This window comes from Phymastichus coffea, unplaced genomic scaffold, assembly GCF_024137745.1.
Source record: "Phymastichus coffea isolate CEN01 unplaced genomic scaffold, Cenicafe_Pcof_1.1 PCOF00128, whole genome shotgun sequence".
Taxonomy (NCBI): Eukaryota; Metazoa; Arthropoda; class Insecta; order Hymenoptera; family Eulophidae; genus Phymastichus; species Phymastichus coffea.
The window spans coordinates 116,029-144,028 of record NW_026706939.1 but is presented as its reverse complement, the minus strand read 5'-3'; the positions used below and the strand labels follow the sequence as shown (position 1 = coordinate 144,028).

General features: G+C 36.0%; 3 protein-coding genes across 3 annotated transcripts; all 3 read right to left on the bottom strand.

Moving 5' to 3' along the window:
* Nucleotides 1–21: 21 nt before the first annotated feature.
* Nucleotides 22–1,538, bottom strand: LOC131671531 (small ribosomal subunit protein eS12). The gene is made up of 5 exons (XM_058948019.1): nucleotides 1,478–1,538; nucleotides 1,306–1,343; nucleotides 945–1,076; nucleotides 480–684; nucleotides 22–152 (listed from the first exon to the last, which is right to left on the bottom strand). The coding sequence occupies exons 2-5, from the start codon at nucleotides 1,320–1,322 to the stop codon at nucleotides 84–86; spliced, it is 423 nt and encodes a 140-aa protein (XP_058804002.1). The 5' UTR covers nucleotides 1,323–1,343; nucleotides 1,478–1,538; the 3' UTR covers nucleotides 22–83.
* Nucleotides 1,539–5,271: 3,733 nt separating this feature from the next.
* On the bottom strand, nucleotides 5,272–18,469 carry LOC131671549 (DNA-binding protein D-ETS-6-like). Its single transcript, XM_058948049.1, has 5 exons — nucleotides 18,230–18,469; nucleotides 17,225–17,555; nucleotides 15,423–15,677; nucleotides 7,127–7,400; nucleotides 5,272–6,387 (listed from the first exon to the last, which is right to left on the bottom strand). Exons 1-5 carry the CDS (start codon nucleotides 18,467–18,469, stop codon nucleotides 6,108–6,110), a joined length of 1,380 nt encoding a protein of 459 aa, XP_058804032.1. The 3' UTR covers nucleotides 5,272–6,107.
* Nucleotides 18,470–25,040: 6,571 nt separating this feature from the next.
* Nucleotides 25,041–26,965, bottom strand: LOC131671530 (ER membrane protein complex subunit 7). Its single transcript, XM_058948018.1, has 4 exons — nucleotides 26,699–26,965; nucleotides 26,242–26,500; nucleotides 26,097–26,171; nucleotides 25,041–26,019 (listed from the first exon to the last, which is right to left on the bottom strand). The coding sequence occupies exons 1-4, from the start codon at nucleotides 26,905–26,907 to the stop codon at nucleotides 25,891–25,893; spliced, it is 672 nt and encodes a 223-aa protein (XP_058804001.1). The 5' UTR covers nucleotides 26,908–26,965; the 3' UTR covers nucleotides 25,041–25,890.
* Between the last annotated feature and the right edge of the window lie 1,035 nt (nucleotides 26,966–28,000).

The window sequence follows — 28,000 nt, the reverse complement described above, 5'->3', positions numbered from 1 at the left end:
TGTAGTCCTTTAATTTGTATGATTAAATTTTTACTTTAAAATAAGTACTCTGATTTTTTTCAATAAATTTTATTAAAAGATACCTAATGTACAGTGTTTTGTTTCAAGTATTCCATAAGAACATCTTTGGCAGGAGTTTCCTCTCCAAAGTCCTAAAACAAAATAATTTATTTGGTTGATAAAATAATCCTTAAAATTTATAAGCATAACACAATAGTTATTAGATATTTATTAGAATCAGAAAGGCTTTAATCAGCAAAACTTTGTATTTTTGGGTTCTACTCAGTAGAGGGAGCCTAATTATCATCATATCAATGTAACATATTTTATATAACAACATATAATATTGTAAGGATTTGAATTATAAAAAAATTTTCAATATTAGAATTAAAAAAAAATATAATAAAAGTTATTACAGTTTAAAAAAACGTCCATTTGTATTCCATAACATGATTGCATTACAAATGAAGTTGGTTTACCTTAATCACTACACAGGAACAGCCAACAACTTTCCTAGCTTTTCCAGCATTATCAATTTTGCAAAGTCCTGCCCATTCACCTAACTTTTTGTTGTTGTCAACTTTTATCAGAGGAATTTGATGCTCGTTGCACAGTGCTTGAACAAGCTTTTTGTACATAGGTTCGTCACAATTCTCTGCCAAGATACACAACATGGCTTGTCTCCTATAAAATTAATTAGAAATTAGATTTCATTGAAAATATCTAATTTGATGGTAGTTAATATAATTTTAAGATTATCAGAAAGGCATAACTCCGCAAGATTCAAAAAATTGGGTTCAACTCAGTAGAGGGAGCCTAATTATCATCCTTTAATAATCATAATATTGCAAAAAAAATAAAAATGATGAAATTTTATAGCTTATCAAAAATTTTTCCTACCACTTTCTTATACAACTGATGCAAGATTGTAAATAAAACCTTACTTGTCAAGAGCCTTAGCCGCTTCATGGAGACCATGTACAACACCATCATGAATCATGGCATTTTTCAAAACCTCCTGGAGGGCTGTGTTAACATCCATCTGTCCTGCAATCGCCGCAGAGGGAACATCGTCGCTGAAAAATATTTATAAAATTGAACTTCTCGCATCATAATTCGAAATTATAGGTTAGAACTTTGTTTGGATTATTTAAAGTTTTTAATGAAACTACAAGTCAAAATAAAAAGAATTTGTTACAGATGTATAAAATTATGAAATTTTAACGTGCCAATTTTAATTAAATAAAAATAATGGTCTATTTGAAATAGTATCTGAAGTAAACATATTTGTTGTCATCTACTTACGTTTCCACGTCAGACATTTTTGCCAGGAGGTTTTTTGGCTGAAAATAAATAAATAAAATTAATCGATAAAGACTTGTTACTTCATTCTTAAACTTTTTGTTTCTTTTATTATTGAGATGTCATTGTAATTTTTTGATTTTTTAAGAAAGCACAGGCGGCATGGATCATTTACCTTTTCTTAACCAGGAAAGAGAAATGGCAGCATTGGCAGCGGCCGTCTCATCTCGTGCTCGTGCCGCTACCATATCGTTATAGTATACAAGGAAATCACATACTAAGCCATCTATAGGTAAAGAATGATAGTTTTTTATAATATGGAGTATGGATAAGAGAGAAAACTTCTCTAACACACAAACTTACATTATGTTACTATTTATATTATTAATATATACTTTTATATTATAAATAGAAATTTGGGTGCTATGCTCATATGTTTTCTATGTATAATAATAAAAGTGAAAAATATCTATATCTTGTAAGATTGCAATTATTTATTTATTTATTTTTTAGTGAAATAAGTATAGAATCACTCGTAAAAAACTAATAATACAAAATGAATTTAATTTATCAGATAAAACCTAACTAAAGCAAAAATAAAAAAAAATAGTGCAATTGAATATCATTTTGAAATTTAAATAATTTTAACACGTGGCCTTACCGTACCGGACTAGGATATGTCTAGATGTAAGGTCTGACCTGCCAACAGCTTAACTTAGTTTTGCCTTAACTGACGGACTGTATTACTCATGAGCTGTATGAGTAATTAATTAACTATAAAATTATTGCTCGAAGATCAACACGAAGATTTGAATTTATATGACCACATTTCTATATAGAAAAATGCGATTTACAAATTTTTAAAAACTCCGGCCCTTTAAAGGTAATTATATTTATAATAAAGAAAAATGGTATCACAATGTTAAGTCGAGTTTAAATATTGGAAATTGAAGTTTTGTTGTTTCAAAATTTTGAAAGTAAATTTACTGGAATCCATCAACACGACTTGTCCCCTGTTGTATGAAAATTGTATCTGCTTACTTTTATTACAATTTCAAAAAATTTCGCTAGTCATTATTTAGAACTCATCAAAATTCGTTAAGATTTGTGAAATGCTTCTGTATATGCAATAACAGACTAATTAGATTTCCTGAGAAAATAGAAAAAGTGATCGGGTATTCTCGCGTATTCTATATTTTCTGTATCAATGTTAAAGAGTAATTAAAAAATTGATAGAATGTTTGATCAAATATTATTCCATAGTATTACTTAACATTTCTAAAATCTTAGCATTATAAATTTTAATAGTATATAGAAGTTTTTTGAATTCATTAGAGACTTTCTACATGAGCCATCGAACATCGGATATTGGACTAATACTAAGATCAAAAAAACAAATTAACTGTTTGTCATTATCTTACCAAAGATTTGTGCATGATCTGAAAAGACCATGTGCAACATTTATTTTTATTTTACGAATTTACATCAAATATTTAATTCATTTTTACAACTTCATGCACGTCTGGCGTCCGATGTCCGATATTGCTTTTATGTAAAAAGTTCCTTATAAGCAAATTTCATGAAATGATTTTTATGGGTGTGGTCTCATTTTGTTTAAATCAATAGTTAAAAAAAATTTTGTTCTATACAATGTTCTATATCTTGCTGTGGAAGTGTTGGAAACGTTTATTTCGTAGTAACAGGGGTCTTCATATTGAAATGCATGGGTCCGGTTGAAAAGAGCGATACAACTATTTCGAGAACATTTATCGGGATGAAGTGCAATTCAGCGGGAAATAGACGAAAATCAACCCGGAAAAATTATGAAAAAAACTGCGCGTTATTATAACAAGCATAGCAACACTCATTAATAATTCTTTGCAATTTAGTTGTGGTTAATATGTTGCACTTATAATATAAAATATATTTTTTATATTATAAGTGCAATAAAATCAGATGTTATTTATTAAATTTCAAGATTTATTTATTTCTACGCACACTTTTATATATTCCATTATTCACTCAAACTTCTTTTAGTTAATGTTTACGTAGTTACATAATTATTTCAGCTTTGTATCGACAAATTTATTCTTTTCAGATGTTTAGATGTAATATCGAATTGACGGCGATGCATTACGAAATTCAATTGTTCTGAATTGAACTTATCAGGATTTTTGAACCTTTAAAATGAACAAATTTGAAAGAGAATAATTTCTACGTGATTACTATTTACATAATAAAGCTATTATATTGAACTGTTATGAACATTTCTTTGTACAAATATTATCACTACACATGTTATTTTCTTTACTGCAGAAGTTCGGTGTAATCAAAATATTATCTGATGTTATTTGTCCTAAATTAAAAAATAGATCCAATTATAAAAACAAACTAATTGAAGCTTTTAGAACCAATTATATTTGTCTACTAACTAATTCTGTCTTCCAAACCGCGGCAGACTCAAACATTGTTATAATTTGATTCAGTAATCTTTAAAGCGCGATTTAACTTGATTTTAGTGGTCTCAAAACGCAAACAAATTTCTTTTTCCGTTACAAGAAACGTCAAATATTGAAATCAATTCAATTTTGATCGTCGTTTTAACTAATATATTCTGTCAAATAATAGTTAAATTAATATTCAGTTTCATTCGTTTTTATCAATCAAAATTACATGTCGACTGAATTGTTGAGAACTATGTCTTTAAAACACATTATGTTACTAGCGAATTTTTTATATTCAATTTTGCCATTAGAATCAACTATAAGGAAAATACTTGTCATTTGAAATATATATGTTAATTCATCATAATACATTTATATTTTTATATCGAATTTCGGTGCATTATACGTAAGAATGTACGATTTGATTTGAATGGTCTATTTTATCAAATTTAATTATACTGCGTTTGAAAATATAAGGTCGTATGTCTGAACAGAATTTTTTTAAATAATGCTAGATTTACGAAGTTAAAATATATTCAAATAACAACCCACATTGACAGTAATCGCTGAAATAAAGGTAAAACTTATTTATACGAGATATAAAGACACATACACAAAATATAGTCATTTTTTTGTATTTCTTACGGCAATACAAGATTGTGAAGAATTATTGTTAATCTGAAATTGACTTTACAGCTCATCGTTTTTGCCAAAAACACGAGTCATTAACATTTATTTTACATTTTCGCTGTGTACAGATTTATTTACACGTGAATATTTTTTTATTTTTGAATGAAACTGAGCATCTATGATGACTTAGCATTATTGATTCAATGTTTTATCTGATAAAACATACATTTTTTTAAATAGTAAAACGTGCTTAGATCAGCCATAGATCACACGTAGAAAATAGAAATAAAAATTAATATGAAATATATTTACATCTAAATTTCTGTGAAATCATAATTGTTCTTCTTTATTTTCACTAAATTTTAAACTATATAAGCTACATCAACGTTTAAAGAATGCTCTAGTGCAACGTACTGAGCTTCATTCGTCAAATTAAACGTGATTTCTTATAGAGTATTATCGAGATACTAGTAATTCTATAGGGTTGATCGAGGTGAGTATGGATGACAACTAAGATTGATTTTAAAAAACTGTAAATTTTAATATTATATGGAATTTCAAAAAAAAATATTACATAGATAAAATTATTTCTTGTTATAAATAGAGCTGCATGAGTAATCAATTAACTATAAAATTATTGCTCAAAGATCAACACGAAGATTTGAATTTAAATTAGAATATAATTTAAACTAGAAATCTACAATTTTTTCTAAGAAAATCAGTTTTAGTAAATTAAAAAAATCCCTCTTTTTATTACTGTAACAATAGTGGAAAATATACTATTATAGTAAACTTAATAATTTTATTAGAAAGGTTTTAAAGAACGAAAAACTCAAAACCGTTTTAAAAAAATTTCTTTTTTAGAGACTTGCTCAGCGAAGTACATATATCCGAATTCACCTCGATCAACCCAATATTATTCAACATAATAGACTTATTAACATTAGACTTAATAACATTTCTAAACGAACCAAACTCTTCTTCATATCAAACTGTATGCATATGAAAAAAATGTTCAAAGCTCAAACATGTTGTCTTAAACATATTTCATTTATGTTAACCATTAAAGTACTTTTAAATTTTATATAAGATAAATTTTATGAAGAAGAATGACACTCGAAGCGGATAAAATTCTACAAAGTTTGTACTTTTTTTGCCGACTTCAAACAGAATATTCGACATGCTTGTTTTATATATGTTCGGACATATTTCCGGTACGACTTGATCAGTTGAAAGGGAGGTGGTCTTATTTGAAAATGTTTCGGAGATAATTCTGTTTCATTATTAATTTGATCGAAGCACAAATTTTCGGATTATTGTAAACAATTTTTAAATTGTCTTTTTTTGATGAAAAATTAATCTTGAAATAAGTTGAAAATAACTGACTTGAGAGTATACAATTTTGACTGCACAAATTGAAAAAATATTTAAAAAATATTCATTTTATACCTTAATTGTAGAAAAAGAAATTCGATGCATAATTTTTCCAGGAGTTCATAGTTTTTAGTACTTTTGGATCATTGGACAGACGTTGAATGTACCGCGTTTTTAAGAAAAAAAATCTTGGTAAAAATTAGGAACAAATAAACGAGCCGTGACATGATATCGATGGTTGGGCTTGGAACATAATTTTCATAACATGCGTTGATAGAGGACAACTAAAATATTCAACCAAAGTAAAAAATAAGCAAGTAAAGTTGGAGAGTATGGAGGAGCTAATGGCGGCCGACATTACGTCGGCGGTGAATATCGGTAGGGCCAGCAGTAATTCGTAGGCGGAGGCGGCGGTGGTGCCTGCTGCTGATGCGTGGTCGTCGCCGCGGGCCCGTAAACATGATGCGCTGGATGATGGGGCGTGTAGCTAGTAATCGGGCCGGGCCTGCCGGCTGGGCTCCCGTCGAGGCCGACTCCAGCCTGCGCCTGGCAGGCCATCATCAACCCGTGGAAGTCGAACTTGTAGGCGTAGCGCTTGCCGTGCACTTTCGTCATTATGTTCTTGTCGTAGTAGTACCTGTCGAACATCGCGTACAAATTTCGCGCTTCAAATTTTTATACTCATCTTTCTTAATTGCTACTTGTAGCCACGCTTACTATATAGACAGCGGTCAATTAATTTTTATTGAAGTGAGCGCGAAAGCTACACAATGACTGTGTTCGATGAAATATAAAACACCGAAACCGAAAGTTGTAAGGAATTAATGATTTTACGTCATAGCATTCGTTTCGTATTAAAATTGAAAGTATACTTTACTCTAAACCTTGCAATCATTTTATATATAGTTTCGAAAATCATACATTGTATATCAAGCCGTTGCGTTTGAAAATATTAGAGTGATGTAATTCTCAAAAATAATAAAGCGTTATTCGTGTTACTCTCCTCACTAATCAATTTTTTTCAAAACTTTCATTTAATTTTTCCAATCGGATCTTATGAAATTCTCAACAGAATTGTAAGTCAATAATAATAATAAGCACAATAATAGACGTGACGTATGTAGCCTTCGAAGCTCGGTAATTGAATGTTGATTTTTCCCGACGTTATTAAATAGTGGAATTCGGCCACAAGTGTTCCGCTGATGCGTATTATGAGAAGATTTAAAATATTTACTGCATTTACGATTAGCATGGCCGTAGAAGAGCGTAGAACGACAGGTGAATTGAAATGAGCTTCGATCACGAAAGCAGCGCGTCGTTCGCTGGACTGAGACTCGTGAGGCGAGTCGCGGAGAAGTTGGCAGTGGCGTATTTACCTGAGTGCCCTTGAGAGCTTGTCGTAGTTCATGTTAGGCTTGCTCTTGCGCTCGCCCCATCGCCTGGCGACCTCGTCCGGGTCGGTGAGCTTGAACTCGCCGTTGGAGCCCTCCCACGCGATGCACGAGGCGTTGGACGAATCGGCGAGCAGCTCCAGGAGGAACTGCCAGAGCTGGACCTGGCCGCCTCCGACCCCGGCCGGAGCGGCGCCCGCCCCCGACTGTGACGCCCCGCCAATCAGCGAGCACGTGCGCTGCAGGAGGCCGAACCTCTCTACAATCAGCCAAAGAGGGGGGTATCTCAGCACTCTCGCTCTTTCACCTCTTCTCCTCTCGCTTTTAGGCGATCTTATCGGCTCGCGCTTTCTAACTGCCAGTCAGCTGCCATTGATTTTATTCTTGACAAATGCCTTGCTTTTAATTTTTATATTGCTTACGTAAACCTCCTGTTGCTCGCCAGATTTCCTCCAACACGCTCGTTATACGCTCTTGCGGTCGACACTTTTTTTCAGTTTTTCTTGTGAAGGAGTCAGCATTTTTCAGTGTCTTTCAATTTACTCATTCGTTTAATCAGACATCACTGCCATGCCTGAATAATGACTGTGGAACGCCTCACGCTGCTTCTTTTTAGACATTTGCAAATGCTTTCATCTCACACTCTTGTTAACAGCTGTGGATGTACGTACAAAAAGGTTTTACAATTGTTTTTGGACAATTTTTTTGTACAGACTGAAGTACAGCGATAAGTTATCAGTTATGTATACGTCCAATGATTATTAGTGAAAAATTCTCCGTATATTAATTTTTAAATCTTTTTGGATTTAGAGTTTAGATTTGCTGGAAACATTTCATTTTTTATCAATTAATTACAAGTACTAAACATTTTCAATTTTAATAATGTTAAGTATCAAATGTACAATTGTCTCAACAATCTCAACCTTTTTGTAACTTTATATTTCAGCATCACTATACTCCAATGGATGACTGTACGGTCCTAACAGTTATTTGATCTGCAGAATGTCTCTTGTCGCAATATTTTATTGCTAATTTGTTATGTGATTTAGTCAGGTTTTGTTATTTGTATTTTCACTCGCATCGTAGTTAAAAAAAAATATCTCTCAAATCTGAATAAATTTCCCGCTGTTCTTTTCAAACATCTTAATAATATCTAAATCAAGGAATGATTTGTTCAAGGGTTGACTTGCTCAATTCAAAATATCTTCAAACGAGATTAAAAGTGTTTACACATTCACTGCTATAAACCGCATCTTTAATCGCCAACTTTATAAAGGAATTTCCAAACTGTTCTGTGACTCATTGAATCGAAAAGTTCCACAGGTTACGAAACCTTGTAATTACTAACCTTCGTTGTTACGAGATTGCGCCGTGGTGTATGACAGGCTTGTTATAACATTATTTAAGTTAATACAATGAATTTTAGGTCAAGCTCTATAACTATCAGAGCTTCCGCACACTGGGAATATTCATTGAATACATCACGAGATATTTCATAACATGACACGAGTTGAAATTGGGGGTCGCAAGGTCGTTAAAATCATTGAGTGCTCTTGGGTTATTGGACTTAAGTAAAAGTGCTTGAAACTGTTGAATGGTTTTGAACAAATAGAGCGACTAATTATTGAAACAAACTCAATTTGGTACTTAAGTTTAAACTTAAACGTGTATATAAGTACCGCTGATCACATAACGGTTAAACTTTTGAAATAAATTGAAATATTTATTTTTAAATGAGTTCACCTTTTTAGTTATGAAAAAGGTTGTAGGAATTAACGCAAAGGCACTTGGAAAAATGTTTTACATTACATAGAAGTATCGGAGTACCGTTGTAAATAATCGCAGCCGCCGAAGGATGTATCCGAGAATCCTGTTGTAGGTGTAGTGAATGAGCCTGAATCCTCCACATCACTCGATTACTTGAAGGACTAGTCCTTCACGTTATAAGGCCCATCAGGCCGAAAGTTAAAAGTAAGTATTATGTGTAGCATATTATATCACTGAGCGTTGGATTTTATGCATTTTATCGAAAATATTAATAAAAATTTTACGTAATTGTTTTAAATGACTATTTCACGTTACACATTGGTGGGAGTGTATATTATTTTTAATTTTTTCTTTTTACGATTTATATTTTTTTAATTAAATGTTTTTAATTTGTCTTAATATGATTCAAGTTTCTATTAGTTATTTTTAATAAATATTTTATTCAGTTGACACGATGATATTCTGCAATTTAAAAGATAATGAATTATTAAGTCAAATTATAATTTGTTAAACTTTCCAATTATTTTAATTAAAAAAAAACAATTAAAAATACGAATCATGTAAAAATATAAGACAAAATATCTTTTAAAATGGGAAAAAATTAATTAAGTAAATAAAATCAAGACATTTATTTTATTATTGGTTATCTTCGATATTAAAGCGTTTAAACGAAATAAAAAGTTTAATCGAATAAATAAGAAATTCAAACTTAAAAAATGATTAATAGATCAAATGAAATAAATAAAAAAAATAAATAAAATAATAAAGTCGCGAAAAAGCACGTCACGGCACCAAGAAGTAAAGCGCGGCATGCGCGAAGAGCGCGGTGGTAGACGCGTCGCGCGAGTTCGACGTGAGTTGCGATCGCGAGGTGTGCACGAGAGAGACAGTCGGGCAAAGCGGAGCTAGTTGGTGGACGGGACGTAACTGAGCGACCTTTAGCCCCGAGTGATTTCAGACCTTATCGGCCACCTCCCTCCCTCTCTCTCTCTCTCTCTCTCTCTCTCTCACACACACACACATACTTTTAGCGTAGCGCCCCATTCTTCAACCCCTCGCGCGCGAGCCGCCGGCCGGCGTCGTCGTCGCCACCACTGTGTGGCCCAAAAGGGCTGCCTGCCACCTTTTTCTTGTTTCCCTCGCGCGTGTTTTCACATACGTCTTTTGCCCCTGGACAATGCCACTGTGCTGCGATTCTACTGCAGCTAGTATCCTGTTGCTTTATCGGTTCTATGTGTATCTGCTGCCTTAATGGGGGACTTGCCCACAGGTTGGGACTACATATGCAATGGGAAACTTTGTACTAAACATTCATTCACCTTGTCACGGAACTGTTCGGTATTTTTTGACATCTTGACATTTGTTATTCATGAATTGGTATTTGTTGAAATAAATTTTGCGAGATTGTTGATCTGCGCGTCTTTCGCGTGAAAACTAAAGGAGTTGAAATTCGATAAATGTTACTAGTCACTGCAAAACTATCCTCGAATCTTGGTCCACTGAGATTTAGCACACGAAGAGTTTGATCGATCGGCAATCGATATCCATGTAAGCATGTATCGGAGGAGCATGCCTGCGCGATTGAAGCACAAGCAGCACGGCGGATAGAATGCGAGAAAGAGGGCGTAGAGGGGAGTGGGGCTAGGTACTATATACAGGGCGGCTCATCAAGAAAACAATATATCCGCGCCCCGCGGCGAACGGGAGCTTTGGGCCGTTCGTGTCTCGCGAAAAGCGAGCAGCGGAAGGGCGAACTCTCGATGCCTTATTCATGAGGACTCTCACCGCGATAACACTGATTCGCTTAATAAACGGCTCTAAAGGAGGGGGCATCCACCACCACTATATGCTACACTATAGGCCAAGTCTTATTCAAACGGTCCGCTATATATCTCCCAGGGCTTAACTTGCCAACGCGCACCGATTCTCTGCTATGTGCCGGTGCCGCCGCCGAGCTTCCCGCCCGACTCTCCCCCTCTACTTCGTGCGCGCTTTCTTCTTTCTATTACTCGCTATCGCGCCGATGTTTCCTTTTTTCTCTTTTCTTTTTTTTAGCAGACTTTTCCGTTGATTTTCCGATGGGATTTTCCTGCTGCCGCTTTCCTGCGCGCAGACCGGCAAAGCAATTCCCTCGATCGAAACACTCTTTCCCTCGAGGAAACATCTGCATTGTCATGAAGCTCGCTGACAATCAACTTTTGCGAAGTCGCACTTGAGTCTCTTTCAATTTCTCTCACGCTCCGTTCCGGCGCGTATGTACCTTGATTTGGCCATTCGAGCTTGACTGCGTGCTCGCGCGCGAACGAGAGGGTCAGCGCCTCGCCGAACGCGCCGAAGAAGGCGAGATGCAAAGGTTTGCCCGCGGGGCCGCATTCGCCCTAGATTTTCCGGAATTTCAAGCCCATGCGTGCTCGATCCTTCGATGTTCGATCGCCGAGCTCGCCTATACGACGGGCACACTCGCCAATTTTTCGGGCTCCCATTAATTTTGTCTTTAGCCGGTCTCACCTTGACCCGTTGTGTGGGAAATTGCACATTTTACGCTTGAAACGCCACTCGACGAGGTATACGCGACCATTCCTTTTTCTTTGTCCCTTGGGGTGTTCCGCGTGGACATTGTCCACTGTAGTGATTAATTGCAGATGGTCGTCCGTAAACTTTTTGTGAGGCGAAACCGAATAGGGTTGCGCATAATGATGCCTGACGCACAACCGACTTTTGAAACGTTTTCCCGGCTAATTTTGTAACTAGCTCTAAGAGCCTTCGTAATGTCTTTTCCACGTTAAACATGCGCGTAACAATTGACTTTTCAAATCCGCCACATTAAGTTAGACGCCAAAATCGTACAAATTTTCCATATTTCCGAGAGTTGATTATCGCTATAATAAATGATCGATTCATAAAAAGAATGTATGAAATATGTAGCGTTTGAAGAATGCGACTGCGGGACGCGAACGATGCGATCTTATGAAAAGCAATAAATCTGAAATTCTAACTTTATGGTGAAAAAGTTGCCCAAGTATTATGGAGGAAGCCTTTCTGGATTACCCGTTTATATGCACAAGGCTTCAAGCGATAACGACGAAAGCGAAGACTACTGTATACTTTTATTGTCTTCTGCGCGACTCGGTTTACTACTCGATTGATGCTTGTGTCTGCGCCTTCCCGAATATATTATAGTGTAGATATAAGTTATTTTTTGTTATCGATTGCTAGTTGCAAATTTGCTACGTGGTCGAATAATTGAAGTGCAGTGCCGATACATAACTGTAAATTTCAATTTTACGTCACCAGCTGGAGAAAAAATGAGGATTCTTCGTATTGATAGCCACCATCAGCAAATAACGTAACCATTCGCGGAACGCAGCCTTGACGTGAAGAGAAAAACAAGTTGAATGCTAAACGATTTTTCAGATTATAACGGTTGTTCAATTTATTCTTTTGTATGGTATTAAAAATGAAATCATCGAACAAGCTCTCAATTATTTTCATTAATGTTTCTTATTGATATGATTGAGCAAATTCATATTATATTGGTAAGGTATACGTTTATATTATGTACATTTATAAATAGTACCAATGACAAATAATTTTGAATGATTAATTGCTAATAAAAACGACTGAACTTTTAATTTACTAAAAAAAAAAAAAGAATGTCAAAAAATTACGCAAAGAATAAAACAATTTATTTTGTATGTTTAAAAAATCCAATTGACAAGTATACTTAAGTGGTGAAAAGTGAAAAAGACTACGAGCGTAGAATGAGAGACAGAAAGCTCCAAATTAATCTCCTTTCCAAATCTATCGTACGATTCCAGAGAGTCGGCCAAGGAAGGAGGTGTTAGCCATTATCAGCGCAATATTTACTTTTCACCAAGTCTTATCGATAATGGACATCGACTGGAGGAGCTGCGCGACGGCATTCGGACCCTGTATAAGCGCGCGCGAGTGTTTAAATTGTCGACCCCCGGGGGAACGGTTAGTCTCTTCCGGTCAGCCCCCTTCAGCCCATTAGACGACCTTCTTTTCGGGCGTGTGTCGCTTTCTCTCTCTTTCTCTCTCTCTCTCTCTCTCTCTCTCTCTCTCTCGTGAGCGCGTGCGCGTGTGTGTACCTGCCATGAGGGCTTTTTCTATTTTGGCTTCTGGTTTTACAAACTGGATTATCAGGAGGCCTAGACTCGCATGGTGCAGTGCATGTATAAATCGTGAGAGACGTGTGAGTGATTTTTTTTGCGGTGGTTAGTGTACTATGTTTCCGATTTGAATTTTTCCCCGTGTTATTGTTTCGCGACTGTTTGCGCCGATGAATATTTATGAGATTAAGGATTTTACGGGCCTTTCTTTATTTTGAAAGTCGTGCTTCTTAATACTCGATGCTTGTTCTAGCTTACGATTAAAGTTTTATATTGCAGATAGGAATACATGTATAAAATTGTTAAGTGTCTCTCACAGTATTAATTCATAGGTCGTGTAATATTTAGACTGCTTTTACGAATACCATTTCATTAATTAGTTAATTCAATGTGAAATAACATTGCAAACTGTTATAACAATAATGCATTGGATATATCGACATTTATTACTGAAAAAAAAAATTTTATTTTGAGTAAATCCTTTTAATAAAAAAAGAATTTTTGCAACAAAAAGATTTTCCTGTCGGAGCTAAAGAAGTTACAAAAGATAATCATTTTGTAACTATATCAAGTAAAAAATTGCAGGAATATCTATTACACCTTCGGTGTATCTAAAATTATGAAGAATTAAAGCTGCAATCTAATTAAAAAATGACAATGGTTATAAACGCAAGTGAAAAATGATGTGGTTATCAAACGCATATTTTAGAGGAAGTCCTTCTTGATTCGGCGAAGAGACTGTATTCTTGCTAATTGATCTTGTATAACGGCTGTGAAGACATCTGATTTATAACATTACACAGAAGCCATATGCATGACAAAAAAAAACACTGATCAGCAAAATACGTCCCGAAAGTTTCATTGCGCAATCCAAATCTAAGAAAAGTCTTGAACGGCATATCATCCTTTCGCAGAAATACGTCAAATATCTTTTGAAAGTTTAATGTTCGTCCGGCGCGCAAATCAATATGCTTGCAGATCTTTCCAAGCGAGTTTTTTAAACGAAACAAATAGACTACAAAACTCTTAAACTTAGCATAAAAGTTGTCTGGAATTTCCTCGTACGTCGATCGATTCTAAGAATCTCAGACATACATGCAGCAGCGAGGCCACATTCGATGCGATTTTTATTCGGATGCGCGCGCCAACTATCGTAACGGGACTTTGGTTAAAAAGAAGAGAGAGAATGTTGTACAAAAGTCGACAGTCTAGCGCGAATTGAGTCTGGAAACGAACAATTTATTGCTTTTTAACACTTTTTACATTATAATAATAATAATCTTGGTCTTCGCGATGAGGAGAATCTGAAATTTAAATACCTGTAAAGATGCTAATGCGACGTGGGCGCTAGAACAATTTATTGGAAATTCTTAAAATTTATGTTTTCTAGAAAACGACAAATCTTATTTGATTAGAAAGATAGTTTCGCACTCGATTTGGTAAAGCGATACTCGCGTCGATTTATTATTCATGCATGGTGAATCACATCGAGCCTTTTATTGAAAAATACTTTAATTAGTATAGTAATGTATTTTTATGGTTTGTTTATATATATTTTTGAGCTACAAAAATTTTGACAATATAACAAATTCTTATTTGGAACGATCGATAGATGATCTTGTGCAGTTTTTAAAAAAGAACCAGCGAAATTGAACGAGACCTTGTTTGATTCATACATGTACATTTGCTATACTTATGCTATGCAGGTAATCAGCAAAAATTAACTTGAAAAGTAATGATTATTGATTTCGATAATATCTATTAATATTCAATGAGATTTCTTATTGGAATATAATTTTAAGAAAAATAAAATTTACACATTAAGCAATTTCTCATCATTTTCTTACATTTTCAGTGAAATTCTTTCACCGAAAATGTTTTGATTAAGTTTACAATAATTCATTTAAGTATATGTGTTTTATGAAATAAAAATATATTTATTCGAACTAAACGAAAAAGCGGTTGTTAAGAAAGAATAAGTATTAATTTCTTTTTAGTTCCACACGACAGAGAAGCACTATAGCCAAACATTCATTCAAGTTCAGAAGAACGTGTCCGACATCACTTCAAACGAGAATTAATTGATTTATCTTGAAAAAAAAAATTATCGAGATCTCGAAAAACTTCCATAATGGCTCAATCGAACTCTGGCAATCCTCCTGAGAAAAGTTAAAAATGAAAAAGGCCTTGCCGCTAAAACGTATCCCCTGATGTGGTCTCAGTCTCGTTGGGGGCAGCGTGCGAAGCGCATCAAGAATGCAAAAGGAGCGCTTGCACAACAAAAAGGGAAAGAAGAAGAAGAAGAAGAAGAAGAAGAAGAAGAAGAAGAGGTAGAAGCAGAGCGCATAACAGCTGCTGCTGGTGCCTGTTGTATGACTCACCGGCAGACTTTTCTTCTTGCAGCAGGGCCTCGGTGCTGCGTCCGCTGGCCTGCAGCCTGAGGTAGCCGAGGTGCCGCGCGAGAACCCGACCCGAGTCGGACAACTTTTCCCGCCACTCGTCCAAAGTCCAGCCGAGGATATCCCGCCCCGAGCATCCGGTCAGTGCCCGAGGGTCCGGTGCCGGTCGTAGCGAGAACGCCCTCGCGCACCACCCGAGCCACGAAACCACGTGACTCGCATTCCATTCCAGTGGATCTGTGAACGAGGGAAGTTATACAATTTGGTGGATGATCTTTTGCGCTCCTCTCTTCTCGCCGGGTTGACTCGGAGCCACGGCAATGTACAATTTGCGTTGCCACGTCTATCTTTACTTTCTCTTTGCGGTTAAATGACATGCTTAGATACACCAGCATAGGAACATTTATTAAAACGATGTATCTATCGCATGCTTTCGGTTGACAGCTAATGTCGTAAAATTTACTCGAGTATGGAAACACGAACGCGTAGAGAAAAAACACGTAACGATGAATCAAAGCAACGCAGAAACCGTTTGAGCATGTTTCATTCATTCATCGGCGCGTTAAAATTAGAAGCTTGCAATCAATTTTAATTTTAGACTCATAATAGTTCCTTCGAATAAATGCCATACGTTAAAGATCATTAGATATGTTGCGAATATAATTTCAAAACAGTCGTGCTGTAAACAAATTGATTTAACAGAAAAATTCGGGCAATTATTGCGAATGAGCCGGATGCCAAAGACCAATTTTTAATGGCAAAATAAAACGGACGTTTTTCTTAGTTTTTAATAATTCGATTATTTCCGTCTTCTTATAATTTTAATAAGAGCTACTTGTAATTTTTTTTCAATATTGAGATACAAATTCTTCGTGATTAATTTTGCGATATCAATTTACGTTTTAGCACTGACAAAAATGTATGTACAAGAAAGAAAATGATAATGACCCTTTGTGTTATTAATTTTTGAGATAGATTTAGAGTTTTCATTTTTTATCAAATTATTATAGTAATTTTGAATTTTCATTTACACCTCAGGTTCCTAACCAGAAGCTCCAAAAGAATCCTAGAATGTTAATTTTTTCCTAAGGTTATGTCCAAAATATTTAGAATTCGTCATTGGTATATAAATACAAATTTTTAAACATACGCGATAACGAATTTCACTTTTTTAACGTTTCATAATCATAGAATTACAAATAACACCGGTCAAATTGAATAAAATTTACTATGAGATTACAAAAATTTTGTTGAAAAGTAAGCGATGGCATCAGGGGATGCTATATAATGCCAAAAAGATCACGTTAAGCATCTCATTGAAATTTAGAATGCCGTACACAAGAACTAAACGAGCATTTTTGATTTTTGTTTTTTTGATAAGTTGCATTGTATTTAATACTCATAATGATGAAGTGCTCATTTTACATCTGAACAATTATATTGCAAAAAAGTGGTCGTGAATGGCATACAGCAAATAGTAAATGATGAAACACCTGTCATTTCACAGTACGTATTCCCTTTAGCGTCGAACAGGAAGTTCTTTTTTTTTTCACAGGCACACATATCGCTTGCCCTCGCAAGGTGCCTGAGAAATAAAACAAGCAAGCGGCTGCTGGTCACTTGAAACTAGAACTCCCTTAAAACAAGCTCTGCTCGCCAAATGCCGCCGCGTATCTGGGCATGTGCAGTCCCCCGGGGAAAAAAAAATCCGGAAAGCAGTGTGGATAGCTCTCAGCGAGATCGAGTAGTTGAAAAAGCGCGCAAGTGCAAGCAGTTGAACTCACCCGACGGCACCATGACCGGTTCGACCCTAGAGTCGGAGGCGGTGGTGGCGCCGGCAGCCTGCCCCTCGTCCACGTTCCTTCCGCTTGCCATTCCCAGCGAACCGGAATCATTGTCCTCGCTGCTGGTGGCGCTGTCCCGTCGCTGCAGCGCGCTGATCCTCAGCTGGGCCTCGAGCCCCGAGGCCGACGGCTGCCACTCGTCGCCACTGCCGCAGTGAGCTGGCGAGCGCTCGTCGCTCTCGCTGCTGTACAGCTCCTCAAGGCCCAGCACTGCCTCGACCAACGGCGACGAATCCGCGGACGAGCTCGACGTGCAACTCGATCCGGTTTCCTGATACGATACATGCATTTCGTTCAGCTTTTCTCTGTCTTTTGGACGCATCTATTAATCGTGCGCTTTGGCATTTGCTTCTCACGGACTCGTAACGTCTACTTTTTTTTTATTACAACTTTCGTCAATTAACAACAAAATGCATTCGTGTGACAAGGCCTACGTTGTTTGAATGCCTCAAAATCAACTATGAAATTATTTAAATTAAATAGATTATACACGCTTTAAACTACTTTTGAATAGTTAATTATGGCAGTGGAATGGTGTTATTTGCTAGTATTTTCAAAGATACTGACTCTTATCGTAGCATATAAAAGTTTGATTTGTTGATGATAACGAAATCACGATTGCTAAACCCTTATTCAGATAAATTACATATTACTAAGCAATAGGAGTTCCTTTGTACGTGTTCAAATTATGTTTCTTTTAATATTAATAATGTTAACAAACTCATGTATATTAATATGCTCATTACGCACACTTTGCTGCCTGTTAAAGAAACCTGAGTTTTGGAAACACTACTGAGTTTTACACTTTAAAGAAGTTATCGCGAGCGACAGGCATTACCGAAAAAACCAAAGAAAACAAACAAATGGAACAAAGCTGTCGGCCAAACACTGCGATGATCTTTAGGAAATAGAGAAAAGCACTGCACTGCTGTATTGCGACTTTACCAGGCAACGATAGCTTGGCGGACTGGCGAAATTGGAAAGCCGATCAAAGTCGGGACTGCTGCACGTCCGGCTAACGACATGGTGATCGTTATAGTACTCGCGAACGACGGGCTGCACTGGTGGACCGATGAGTCGGAAGTCGACAGGAGAGCGAGCGGCGGTGGTGGCAACGGCGGCGGCGGCGGCGGCGGCGGCGGTGGCGGCAGCGCCTTTCGGCGCGGGAGGATGATTCACGTACATGTGCCAGGCCGGCGCTGCTGCTTACCGGGAAACCCAGTCATCCGTCGAACGCTTTCCGATTTTCCCCTTTCCCGTCGATTTGGCACGAGAGTGGCGAGCTGCTGTCGATATTTCAGATCGGCGTCCGGCGGTCGGGGATGTCCGCGGCGTGGAGTTACGCGCGCGTATATAGCGGAACGCGGCCACGTGCTCGCGCCGGCCGTTCATTCAGGACTTTGGCTCCGACGGATCGCGCGGCTGCACGCGTGCCTGCGGAACAGCGGCCAGCGGGACTCGCCGATTATACGCCAGCTTTATAAACTGAATAAGATCGCGGCGACCGAAGCTTCATTTCTCTCTGCTCTCGGCCGCGCTCACTCGCCACGAAGTGGGGACCATTGTGGGAGTTGACTTCTCTCGGTTCTTCTCGCTCTTTCGAAGGAGGCTTGTGGCGCCTTTTTGTTCTGTTCGAGGCTGCGATTTATGAAGATTGCCGCCTGTCCGCTCACGGCTCGGCTAAGTTCACGCCTGTCTCAACATTGTACGTTCATCTCAACCGAATTGTCAAAACCAAGCTTTTCGCGCGCTTATAGTAGCTCGTTATGCAATTGGACGAGAGACGAGCACGAGCTGTTGAGTGCCAGTCGGCTATAAGTGCTGTTTATTTAATATTATCTTTTTACCCAGACCTTAATGTACGATTAATCTTTACAACAAGTTCTTATCTGTCGTCGAAAGCTATAGAGAAATACGCTTCTGTACTAAAATAAAATATTTCACGTCTCACATTCGGCATTTATACATATAGCAAATGAAATCGAACCCTGTAAAAGATTTGCTGATCACTTTAAAATTTCATGCAAAAACTAAATTAATGCTTTTGAAATTTTACTGATCACTTGGAATTTTCATGTACAGACAAAATTAATGCTTTTGTAATAATATAAGAATTTACTTCAATATTTTTAGCGAAGCTTAAGAGCTCAAATTTTGTAAACATTTTAACATGCTTTTACTGAAGCTTTTGTTCCAAAGTTATTTTGTATAACTTTTCACCAATTTGTCAAGGTTCATAAAAAAGTCGTATATATTCATTTTTGTTACAAAGAAAGGAGTACAAAAACTTTATGAAATTGGTCGTCACAGGTAATTAACAATAATCAGAGAGTGCAATTTCCAAATCGTATGATTTCAATTACGTAATTTGCTACAAGATATCTCAATGTAGTTAAAATTACATCTGTATAATGTACAAACTTTTTATTTTTTGTTGCTAACTATTTCAGTTACAAAAATATGATTTAAGATTAGATCATAATCATCTAAGCTTCTACATTCAATTTGAAACAAAAAGAGATAATGCCCATTACAATTTCTTTAACGTGATGTGCTTCCTTTAAAATATTATAACAAGAAAATATGTGAAAAATAATAAAATCAGTGTATACTTTCAACATAAAAAAATATATTTTTCGATGCATTAAAATTTGAAGTGTTGTTCATAACTCTTTTAAACATTTAAATATATACATATATATTTATTTATTTATTTATTTATTTATTTATTCTTGAAAATATAGCCGTCCATATAATTCAGTGAATTCTACATAATATTAAATTAAAACTCACGTATATTTTTCCATAAAATCTAAAAGTAATTTTACTATTCATAAAACTGGAAAATTTATACAAACAGTGAAATATTAAATTCTACATTTTATTGGTTTTAGAGAAAAGAAATAAGTGGCGCATAATAACGTATGCCTTTTATTGAGCTTGTTTTTTTTAAATTATAAATAATTTTATAATTATTATTATCTAATAATAATTATAATTATTTTTCATTAATCAGCCTCAACTTATCAAATGAAAATTAAAAATTTTTGGGAGTTTCCTTTAGTAAAAAAATCAGACAATGAAATGATTATGATGATTATTATTATATCAATCATTATAGTTAAATTAAATATCAAATAGAGATATTTTATATATTTTTAATTTAGAAATTCTATTGTAAGTATATTTTAAGTTTTATTATAAATTTTGAATTAAAAAAATATATTTACTAATAATTGGTATTTGATATTGAATAGTCAGAAATGTGTTACCATAATAAAAAGTCGAGCGGTTTACAACAATTTCCATTAGTCTAGAATATACCATCACATTACAAGAATATACTTGAAGTTAACTGGAAATGATTAGACTACTAGTTACTTATTTATCAATTGATAAAGTAAGAAAAGATTTACATCAAATTGCAAGTGATGCTGAGGTCAACCTGCTATCGTATGTTATTTGTGTAGAACAATGAAATAATTGAAGATTTGATAGTATAGGCTTATCGATAATTGAGGTAATAGTAGATTTAATTAAAATGTGCTGATTAAATATATAATAATAATATAATTAAAATTGAAAAATAATTAAAAATTAAAATTAAAAATAATTTAAAAAATACGTTAATCCACGTAGTTGTTAAATGTATGAATTGAGAAAATTACGCAAAAAATGTTTTTCTTAGGTTTGTGGTATTATGACCAAAAACTGACGAGGAATCGTATTTAAATTACATTCGTGCTTTGCATTGAAGAGATTTTTATGTATTTCTGTGAAGGAAAGGATTCATTTGCTTCCTTAGTCACAATTCCAAATTTACTGAGCAATTGACGTTGAGTAATGTTGCAATAACTAGAAAAATCGATGATAATTGGTAGCTCGTAAATTTGTACAGGCTCTCTTCATATAGACACTCATTGGCTGCTGTTGGACCACCAGTGAAAGAAGTAATCACTTATAATTCCCTGCATCCGGTGACAGTACAACGAGATCAACCGCTACGCGCTCTTACGCATTGAACATAATTAAAAGGTATCGTATTACGCGTGGCTCGCGCGAATACATTAGCTTTCGGAAAGTTTGGAATAATATACGGCACACCGTCGCGACGATCAAACGGACACGTGGACCCGGGCGACGGGACACACGCCGCGCCGCCGCTCGATCTCCATACGGCTTTTACCATGCTCGCTGACTTCCTCTGCCGACGGATATATATTCCAGCGCTCTTATATTTTTCGGCGTCTTTCACGAGGGCCGATATAATCGTGCGGTTCCCGGGAAACGATGAATCCGCTCTTCTTCCACTTACCTCCACGAATTTCACCATTGCTGCACCCGTTATAACGTGCGCTTGTGTGTGGCGTCCGTTAAGAAGAGGAGACCGCAGGTGCACACAGTCCGTTCCTCGGATCGAGGGATACGGCTTGTGGACCTTTGCCGGCCCTATGCACGTGGTTCTCTGGAATACCAAGCATTTGCTCTGTCGATCGTGCAATTAATTTTCAAATTATTCTACTTCAAGCTATATCTCAATTTAGTTCTAGATTATTCTGTTGAACAATAACGATGAAAATCATCGACAACTATAGCGTTTTAAAAACCTATGCAGATGAAAAGTTCAATCGCGCAATAAGGGACGAATGAGATGATTTGTCGTAGCCATTGTCAGAAAATTACGAAAAAAAAGATGGAGGTACGTTCGGTCGGACCAAATCGCCCGTTACCACTGAAAGCAAAACTCAACCGAGCGACTGCGGCGGCACAAGGTCAAACGGGCGAAGAATGCCAAAAAGAGCGCGCTCGAATGCAGCCTCATTCATAACTCGCTCCTATTCGGCGAAAGTAACGGTACCGCTGAACGTCCGGCGCGCACGCGCGGTCGAAAGATATTCCCATGCTAATCGTCGCACGCGCCATACCTACAATTATGTTGCGAGAGTAAAGCGAAGGTATTAAGAGTCCGGGCATGCGTGGTCCTCGCGGTTCATTTCCCACCGGCGTCCGTTCGGCTAAATTGTACGCGCTCGCGAGCTCGTTGCGCGTTATCACCCGTGGCCGAGCATCCGTACGCGACAGCTATCGACTTCCCGGAACCGCCGGAGGTAAAAGTAGGGAGGGCGCGACTGCAGCCGAAAACCGCGTGCACGCATCTCTGAACGCTGAATCATCGCTTCTCTCTCTCTCTCTCTCTCTCTTACTCTCTTACTCTTGCGGCCAAGTGAGCGGCTGATGCCAACTCAAGCCTCTACTTACGTGACTACTTGGCGTTTTATCCGCGGGCTATATACATCGGCCGTGGGATACCTGACTCGACCAATAGCACGACTTTTTATGTTTTTTTGTGTTTTCGCAGGAATCGGATCGAACGCCAGGCATTCCAACGTTCGCGTTTCATTCATAAAGTCTGTGGCAGAGAGTACGTAGCCCAGTTTTTCGGCAGCGCGAGAAAGTGAAACGGTTCATCAACATTTCAAAGTTGTGAGTCAAATTAATTGTTTCGTTTTTTTAAATTCTTGATTCAGAGTTTGAGTCAGAGAACGATTAGCACGTGACGAAGTAATAATGGTTTTATTCTACTATCAACTCAAACGATCTGTCGGTTAACAGCAGTGTATTTTTTTAATTACAATTAAGATACGTCGTCGCGAATAACGAGGTTGTTACGTTTAAAATATATTTGTAAAAAAAACATAATTGAAAGAAGTGAAGATGTGGGCGTATAAAGAAAAAAAAAATGATAGGAAGCAGTAAATAATCAAAAATCTTGGAAGCAGTTGTCTCAAAAGCCGCCCCCTGCTCTTACTTGGAGACAAGTCAGTCGTGCAACAGTCGCAGGCAGCGCGGCGAGAAGGAAAACGGATAAAAGGCGATAAATATCGTCGAAGAGTAGTGTCGCCTCGTTTGCCGCCTTTGAGCACAAAAGCACAAAAAGAAGATAGTTCTCGGGCTTCTTTGGTGGGCCGGCGGCTACGGCGAGCGCGCGATATCGGGCTGCTACACGTGTGTACCGATTATTACTTGGCGGCAGGGCAGACACTTGTCGTGCGCGTGAATCAGCGGCAGCGAGAAACTTTCAATCGGCGCGTGAGGTCGACGTATATTTATCCTTCTTCTTCGTTGACACATTTGAGTGCGAGGCTAATTTTCTGCTGCTGCTTCGACGATTAGCTTACGTTTTGCCGGTCGCGCACTGGCGCGTGAGTTGGCTCCGAAAAAGGTGGAAAGGATGTCAAGCGACTAAGACGTCAGCGAAATAATGGTTTTGACCATTAATTTATAAATATACATGTATGTATATAGTGCCGACTGACCTCGCTTAACAGTAGGAGTGGCACACGATGATGAACCAGTGATCCGACAAATGACTTTAAAATTGAGTTGACACTTGGAATTCGGCCATCGTAACTGATTTCATGTTTTATAATTACAAATATTTTTATAATTTAGTACGACTTTTGAGTCCCAAGAATAGTTTTCAAATCATAATTGGTAGAGAGTGTTTAGCAACATCTTACAAGTAATAACTTTTATAGCCGTTCTTTAATCAAATATAATTAAAAAATTCTTTAAAAAATTATAAGTAATACTGGCGAGTTTTACGATATATTGTGTATGTCCTGAACAGTATAGTACCCGCTTAAAGTTTTTCACGATAAAATTTAATGTACAAAAGATCTCATCCTGGCTTTTTACTTTAAAAGCGCATCGTGAAAGAACGAGCTAAAAAGATGTTAAAAGGCGCCTCGGTGACAGCGAACGCAAAAATACGCGGCGCCAGCGTATAAATAAGCGGATAAATGAGAAAGCGCGCAAAAGCCAAGGTGTTAGTGTTGGAACGAGTCTCGCGTCGGTACATTATCCTTTGATGTTCTGGCGCGGTGGTGGGTTCACGTAACGTAGACCCCCTGGGTCACCTGGGTGGTCGACTTTCCCGGCGGTGGCGTCTACCTACGACAACGAGCGTCTTCTGTTCGCGCCACCCTGTTTAAAAGTCACGATAAATGCTTATTTTCACCAACTGTATCCGATACCACGCTGGGTCAGTTCGCATTTGAATAACTACTAACATAGGCCAAAAACATTTCAAAATGGAAAAAAATTTATAAACGCGATAACATATTTCCGTAAGTTTTCGAAGCGTTCAATCTGTATCTGGTTTCAGAATTGATCCAGCACTTAAGGTTTTCGAGATATCCCAACCTAAAAGTGCGAAAATCACAATATTTTACTATGTTCAAGGTTATATAACACCGTGAATACATTTTTTTCCAAAACTAAGTAGAATAATAACAAAGCAGCAATCTTGCCTATTAAATCTCATTTTTTTAATTAGAGTTGTCTTGTTTTTATCGAGATATTATTGATTAAAGTTAAGTACTTTAACCTTTGAACCCCAATTGCTTTAACTCCCAACTTCTATAACCTGTGACCATATAACCCTAGAGTGCTGAACCCAATTGCCTTAACCCAATCCCTGATCTCTGTAACGTGGAATTTTAATGTTGCGAAACTGCTAAAATACTTAACATCAGTCAATGATATCTCGATGACATAAAAAAATATCTCTAATCTAAAAATAGAATTTAAAGGCCAAAAATATTACTTTATGATGGTTTTACTGGTTTTTGGAAAAAAAATTTATTCACAGTGTTACATAATCTTGAATACCTAAAATAATCGTGATTTTTGCACTTTTAGGTTAGATTATCTTGAGAATCATAGGTAATGGATTAATTCTAAAGCCAGATTCGAATCCAGAGCATCGAGTACTTTCGAAAAGAAACTATCGTGTTTCTGGGTTTTTTTTTATGTCAACCTATATAATTTATACCTGGCCATTTAGCAGCTTCTCTTGTGAGCCTTACAATGTTTTCGATTCGTATTATAGGTTTTTTTAGTACTTAATACGCTTTGTACAGTTGCTGGCTCCTTAAGCAGTAGGAAGATCTTGAAAAGACCAAGCATTTTGGTTATCTAACGTCGCATGCGAGCTGTCAGTAATTAGATTTTACTATTAAATTGAAGCTTTACAATTATGTTGAAATTATTCGTTTACTCTTTTATTAATTAAACCCGATTTACAATTAAATTTCAAAGTTTTTATAAAAACAAATAAAAAGCTGTATATTGCTAGAAAATGAATACAAGAGACGAAAATTATGATCTAAGAAATCACCTCAAAGCAGTGCAACCTTTATTTTTGCCATTCAAATGATATAGAATTAAACAATGATAACAATCACAGCTTACTACTCTATTAGCTTCTAGAGGTAACTTTGTACTGTTACTGTGCTTTACAAAAACAGTTTTTAAATACACATAAGTTATACATTATTAATAGATCAAAAGTATACTATACTACAACACTTTTACAATGTTTTTTATATGCATGTGTGTATATTAATGTATGTACATTTAGCTATATTAATATTGTAACTGTTAAATACTTTTTCTCTTATTTGAATTATGAGTCGTAGAAAAATGGAAAAGTGAATCAAAGTCTTATTTTGCAAAGTAAAAATCACAAGTTGATACACTTTTTATCTGTGCAAATTCCATTATCAATTGTAAACTAGATCAAACAGAAAATCAATTCAATTTCATTGTCTCTTTTTTGCAGCTTTAACTGCTTTGGTTTTTTGCTTATCCCCACCAGAGAAGTATTGTGTAATGACTTCAGACATTTCTGGCATATTGTAATTTGTCAAATTGTTCAGTTGTTCCATTTCCTAAAAATGACAAAGATGGTACTATCATCTGTTTTATTACAAGGTCTTAATAGAACATATGAAAAAAAAAATAGTACTTTTTTGGTTTCTGGATCGTTCATAATTTTTGGTAATACCATAACCAACAAAAGTGGTAGTATCATCATGAGAATCTGTGGAAATTGTCAGTATTTTAAAATCCATTAGATTACAACAATTGAATACTATGAATTTATGTATTACCATTGGATTGAATAGGAAATCAGTTATTCTCCATTGCTCTCTAAGTTGGAAGTATTTGAATGGCTGCACTGGTCTCATTTTTAATGGATATGGAACTTGAAGAACTTGCGAGGTCTGAATAAGATTTACTTTCCTTGCTCTGAATTTACCTTTGGAATTGATTTCTACTCTTACAGGTTCATAAACATAATTAGGATTAACTACTTCCACTACGTATGATCCTGAAGGCACATTTGATATGATAAATGTGCCATCTTCTCTGTAAATAATCATGATAGCTGTCAATAATCCATAATCAATTTTTTAATTTTTAAGAAGTTGTAGGTTATTTATTAAGATATTCGATTTACTTTCGTAAAAATATATTCATTATTTTACATAGCAACTATGACAGCTGTACTCTTGTTGTAGTCAAGGCCTACAAAGTAAGTTTGTCGATAATTAATAATTTATTTACCTTAAAAATCCATAATGTTCCCCTCCGTTGGCCATTACGTGAGTCATTAGTTGCCACCTAGTACTTCCAGCATTTTCCCATGGAAAAACCTTTCCCTCAATAACATACAGATCCGAAGACAACTCCTCTTCATTTTCTGCAAAAATATAACTACAAAATATACTTAAAATTAAGAAATTTACAAAAACAATTCGTGTTGTTCTCCTCATGATGCTACATCCACTTTGCAAAATAACACGTCTGCTTTTTAATCAGCTGATGCCCAGCAAAGTCACGAAGTGAGTCTCTAATCATAAAGACTATTTATGTTAACCAGACTGATTTCAAAAACTTTAGTTTGAAGTTTGATGTATGTTACTTTATATGTTAACCAGACTGATTTAATAAATTTTGAATATGCATGTCATTTATTCAAATAGTTTTTAATTATTTATTAAGTGAATTAATTTAAATAGAAAATGTAAAAAATAAATGTAAATAAATGTAACAAAAAATGTAAATATATAAATTTAAATAAATAAATGTAAATAAATGTAGAAAAAATTTATATTTATAATTTCGTGTAAAAAGTAATTTTTATTTTATGATTGGTTAATAGTCGAATGGTAGGTTTGAGTCAAGGGTCTTATTAAGATGCATAAGTCCGGTTGCGCAGTAGCAACTGCACATTGTACAGTTGTAGTATAGAGCTTCTGCGAAACTGGATAAATTTATATCGATAGCACCCAAGCGCTGGTTAATTGTTAATCTGGTTATTTTGGTTTGAACTTTGAATGTAAACACAACTATTCGCAACATTGGCACGCTCAATCTGCGAAGTTAAAATCTAAATTATTTTGACGATTGAGCGTCGATGATACCAAACGAGGTTAGATCAAGGACTTATTTTGACAAATTGTGCCCCCGCAATTTGTCAGAAAATAGAATATTATATACCTAGGCCGGAAAAGTGTTGGTAAGTTCATAGCATGTGAGAATCAAACACATGTTATATGTGGGCTGGAAAATTTTCTGGTAGTAGTACGTATACAAGTTTTTTGACCATCGAGGCTGAATTTAGCATGTTATCGAACGAGTCATAGCCGGGAAAAAGCTACTTTCGGCCTCGCTGGGTAAAAAAATAGTATACGATCTATAACCGATGGATTTATCGATATTTTTACAGCGTTGGGTTGTAATCTATTGCTTTTGGCCTTGGGATCAGCATTTAAAGTGCAATCACTTACACTCATTAAATTAAATAATATAAAAAGACTGCCAAATAGATTAGAGATAAGGATTCTAGATCTTATCAAGACCTCA